This window comes from Parasteatoda tepidariorum, chromosome 1 (genome assembly GCF_043381705.1).
Source record: "Parasteatoda tepidariorum isolate YZ-2023 chromosome 1, CAS_Ptep_4.0, whole genome shotgun sequence".
Classification (NCBI taxonomy): domain Eukaryota; kingdom Metazoa; phylum Arthropoda; class Arachnida; order Araneae; family Theridiidae; genus Parasteatoda; species Parasteatoda tepidariorum.
Window position 1 is genome coordinate 39,460,383 of NC_092204.1, and position 5,200 is coordinate 39,465,582.

Here is a 5,200-nt window from a genome sequence, read left to right on the forward strand (position 1 = left end):
AAAAAAAAAAAAGAATTTGAGTATTATACAAAAACAATTATCCATTACAAAAAGTACCAATATGTCCAGATGATTTCTTCCTTAAAGAAAATCATTAAAAACATAAATAATTCAAATTTTTTTTCTAATTTAATGGCCCCAAACATTACAGTAATGGAATTACTTTTCAACTATTAAAAAAATAGATTAAAAGCGTTTTTTTTTTTAAATATTTTTTTTCATACCGACAATTCACGCCATTTTTATGTCCAGCATAAATCCTGCTCAGAGATGTACAAAACTGCACCCAAAAGACAAGAATAACTGCTACATTTTCCCAAAAGTCATACAAACATCATATGACTGAAGAACATTCGGATAACAGCCTTAAACACAGAATCAAGTCAAAAATTGTCAAGTATGAGCAAGTTCTTAGAAGAACATAGCACTAAAAAGAGGGGAGAATCTTACAGGTACTTATACCGTTTTAAGGCTAGACACTTATATTAAACACAAACGATGGGAAGAAGTAGGGGGTAAAATAAATAAAAATTTTCTAGGCAGGGTAAATGCCGATATAAAGCATGTTATTCTCATTAAGCATTTCCTCAATTTAGTTGATCTCTTCCTCAAGCCCGTCGATCCATCGTTGCATAACTACTAAATAATGGGGTATCATCTAAAGCAAACCAAACCGTCGATGCTCTAAGAAAGCAAAGATATATCTGCGCATTCTACGGGTGGTTAGCGCACTATCTGCGTCTTTTTATTTTGTTGATGCAATTTTTTGCTTTTTACTTCTTCATCTTTCAACACAACCTCCCCCCTGTTGTTCTAGGAGCCCGAGGCGCACCCCAATTTTCTGTAATGTAAGCCTGGTGTTGCATAGTATTCAACAGCGTGACGTCACGGTAAGATGGACACACATTGACGTTTGTCTGCCAGTAACGCTTGGCTGACCAGCAGTATCCCCCGTGACATAGTCGATGCCAGCACAGAAGCGCATGGCAAAATGCAATTCAGCAACACATCGCCGGAGTTTAGACATGTCAAAGAAATGCCATGTCTTTTTATCTGAATCACGCACACTGATCATGTCTGCGTGTTACCTACGCTTGTTTAGTGTAATGGATATCTGACCTAATCTTGAAGATAAATGTTTTGACGAATATGAACGTTCATTACGAGTTTTGAACGCAATATATTTCGATACTTAAAAAGCGTTAAAACGAGTTTTTAACGTTTAATGCATTTTATGAGTATTTTAACATTTAATGCGTTTTATAAGTTTTTAACGTTTAATTAGTTTCAAATGCTATTGTTAAAATCAGTTTAATGAAATTGTTTTTGAACACTATTGGTTATTTAAGAAACCCGAATACCTTCGAAGAACAAATTTTAAAACGTTCAGATTATAATTTTTCCATTTTTATTTATGTAGGAATTATGTACTAAAACATCTCAATTTCATTGATACATTGAAACTTATATATATATATATATATATATATATACACTTTAAAAGTATTAATAAAAATTATAATATTTTTTTAAAATAAACACATTTATTTATTCTGTCCGAACAAAATCACAACTATTTATGCAAGGCTATTACAGTAGTAAACTTAATCCAATCCGAACACTAAAAGCAGTTTTATTCTAAATTAAAACATATTAGCACCTTTACAGCTCGAGGGAATAAGATAAACCCGAAAACTTGTAGAAGCGTCTTTATTCTAATCCATGTGACAAATCTTCGAGGAAACACGAGTCTTTCGAACGCCACAGCACATATTAAAATTTAGGAGACGCGACTTCTTTAGTTGCGGTTGTGAGTAAATAAAATAAAATGAAGGCTTACTATTCGAACACCATGTAGAGCATTCCATCTGAGCTGTAAGTTTCTAAAAGTTCTACGATATGAGGATGTTTCAGCATATGGCAAATGGTTGCTTCTCGTTTTAGGTCTATAATGGAAAATAATTTTTAACACAGCAACAAATATTTTTAAAAAAAACGTAATAATTTCATATTTCCACGTGGTAAAGATAGAGCTACTTCTAAAAAGCAACTATACAATATATTCAATTTCAATAAAAAAGCAAAAGTGAAAAAATAACAGCTTGTTATGCGTTAAATTTTAAACTTTTGATTATTATGCATGTATTTTTACATGTTGAAGTTACATATTTGTTTTCCACTGGAACATTTTTGCTGATAGATAGAAAATATTAAAATCATATTTTTCTAATCACTAGTTATCGTTATTTCATAAAAACATTGAAAAATATATTTTAAATATTCTAAAAAATTTCATTTTAACTTACTTTTCGAAATAAATTCGCAGAAAATGTCTGTAATTCAAAAAAACATAATTCTAAGTTTTAAAAAAGATTTCGAAATCTCTAAGAAAATTCCAATTCTTTTAATTGAAATAATTTTTATGCAAATAAATCAATTCTAAACAATTAATTGAAATACTTAAAATTGATTTATTATAAAATGGTTTTTAAATTGTACAGATCTCACAGTACAGACAACTCTAAAAGCTAATGTACTATTTCACAACAATAAATCTGTGAACATTTCATACTATCTCAGCAGTAGTTTAAAAACTATACACGTAGTTTTTAAAAACTATACAGGGTATGAAGAACTTAACACGGTATGAAAGAAATATAATTAAATCATTTAAAATAGGAGTGACTGTGTCGGTGCAAAATTGCACAGATCATAAAATATATTTTTAAAAAAATTAAAGATATATAAGATATATAAAAAAAAATTAAAAACTTGTTCTTTTCGAACAACAAAAATTTTCATATATTATGAGAATGTTTTATCGAAACTACATTAACACGTTACGAAAAAATTAATTAATTATTATTAGATCATCCCAATCAATGAAAGATTACAGTCATATTATTATCATTACTGTAATTTATATTTATGCAAAACTGTATAAACCCGTGTTATAAAAAAATACTTTTTTTTTTTTTTTGGAATTACAACAATTTTAACAATATTCATTTTTATTGAGAACAAGTATGGTTTTAAGTTAAGAAGAAAAAAATTTACAATTATTGCACATTTTTCTATCCTTTAAAAAATTATTTTATGGGAAAAGAGTGTAATTTTAGAATTTATTTCTCAAAAAGAAAAACTTATAAGCATTGATACGAATATCACATTGACAAAATGGCATCATTTCTGGAAACTGAATCTTGATCTTCTAAAATTCTCGAACAAGTTTTAAAAACAAAATTTTCCGTTACTTATTTAAATCGATAACAAGCTATAATTCAAGATAATCCACTTATTATGCTGTACAGTGCACAAAATAAAAAACAGAACATCTTAGTAACTTTTTATCTAATGATTGAATTTTCTCATACCGAAAAAGCAATTTTAATGATTCGGGGGACTTAGCTTTAAATACGCCACCAGTTACGGCACCAAACACAGAAACGTGTTTTCCCTGAATAAACATGACTCCTTTTCGACCGATTTAGATTCTTAGTTCTAAAAATATGGAGCATACTCGCAAAATAGAAAATGGTTTTAATAGCTAAGGTAGGATAGCTATCGAAAGTTTAATACCCTTAATGTTGATTTTTCTTTTTATGTATGTCACCAGATCCTTGGGACTACTTAAGATAATCAAATATTTTGCATACAATTATAAAACTCGTTTATCTAAGATAACTCAACGTAAAAAAATTAATTTTATGATAATTATTTTTTTATATTTATCTTAAAAATGTTTAAAAAAGTTTCAACGAAAGGGTACACAAATTTTTTCCTCGTTTTCCCCTATGTAATTTTTAAAGACGAAATCCAAAATTTGAATCGAATCGGTCTAATAGTTTTTGAGAAATGAAAATTAAAAAATTTGACTCTTTTCATAATAATATTCAGCGTGAAAAAAAAGCAATTAACTTTAAAGGTCGCCGTTCCTTCTGCCAAAACTATTTCAACCATATTTTCTAAAATTGCAGATTCCCAGCCCCCTAATTTAAACGTCAAGTGCCCAAATCAGACCAAAAATAAAGTATATTTATTTAGAGATGTGTTTGATTTCGTAATTTAGTGTTTTTTTTTTCCCAATGCCCACCTGGAGAATGACTTACGTCATATAGGCATCTGAAGGACAGATTTGTTGACCACTCTTTCTGGGGCATTATATTAGGTGGGCCAATGTTGCTCCCACAGTAAGGACAGATAGTACAGAGAAGGAAAGAACATGCATGCCTTGCCCGGGATTCGAACCCAGAACCTTTCTGATGCAGGGGCAGTTTCCTAACCCCTACACAGGCCGGTCAGTGCAATTTAGTACATCGCCTTTACAAATTTATCAGTGCCCGGGATTCGAACCCAGAACCTTTCTGATGCAGGGGCAGTTCCCTAACCCCTACACAGGCCGGTCGGTGTAATTTAGTACATCACCTTTACAAATTTATCAGTGTATTAAAATGTAGCTCCACGAACCATTAATTCCTTAAACCATGCCTCACGTGACAATCCAATAACCAGATTTAAAGTTATTAAGGTATTTCGTTTTGTATTTTGTGCACTATACCTCAATTTTTAAGCATATTTTTTAATATACAATTTAAGCAAATTAATGCAAAATTTCAAAATTTAAAATATTTTAAAAGATAAACTAATTATTTAAGATAGATATTGAGAATGATTTTAATGAAAAATACATTTTTATCTTAAATTCTAATGAAAACAATAAAATTATCCTTGGAAACTTTAATTTAAATATTCTAATTCTTGGAATATGCGAGAATTATCTTACCTTCAGTGCTGAGACCTGGACAAGAAGTAAATTTAGCTACGTCGACTATTTTGACAGCAAACTGCTGACCGGTAGTCCTGTGTACACATCGCCGTACTTTGCTGAAAGGACCTCTGAAATGCAGATTTTTTTCATTTTTAGTACAATAAAAATAAATAAAAATCTGCATGAAAGACAACTAAACTTTTATAATTCCAAATAGTATCTAACCATTAAACACAAGAATAAGAAGAAAAATTACCATTTAATTTATATATATATATATCAGTGTTTTCATCTCAGAAAAAAAATGGGTGAGAATTTCTCACCCTTTCTCAAAAACAGGGTGAGATTTCAAAAAGTTAAGTGAGACTTCAAAAAAAAAAAAAAAAAAAAAAAAAAAAAAAAAAAAAAAAAAAAAAAAAAAAAAAAAAATTT

At 29.4% G+C, this 5,200-nt stretch overlaps 1 protein-coding gene across 5 annotated transcripts in view; it reads right to left on the reverse strand.

The window, feature by feature from the left end:
- The window catches only part of LOC107447019 (peripheral plasma membrane protein CASK), a 584,473-nt gene that overhangs the window by 525,595 nt on the left and 53,678 nt on the right, over positions 1-5,200 (reverse strand). For all 5 annotated transcript variants that reach the window (XM_071178932.1, XM_071178937.1, XM_071178935.1 and 2 more), the window contains exons 2-3: positions 4,784-4,896; positions 1,841-1,946 (exon numbers count right to left, since the gene is read on the reverse strand). In XM_071178932.1, coding sequence (XP_071035033.1) covers positions 1,841-1,946; positions 4,784-4,896 — 219 coding nt within the window. The remainder of the gene's footprint in view (positions 1-1,840; positions 1,947-4,783; positions 4,897-5,200) is intronic.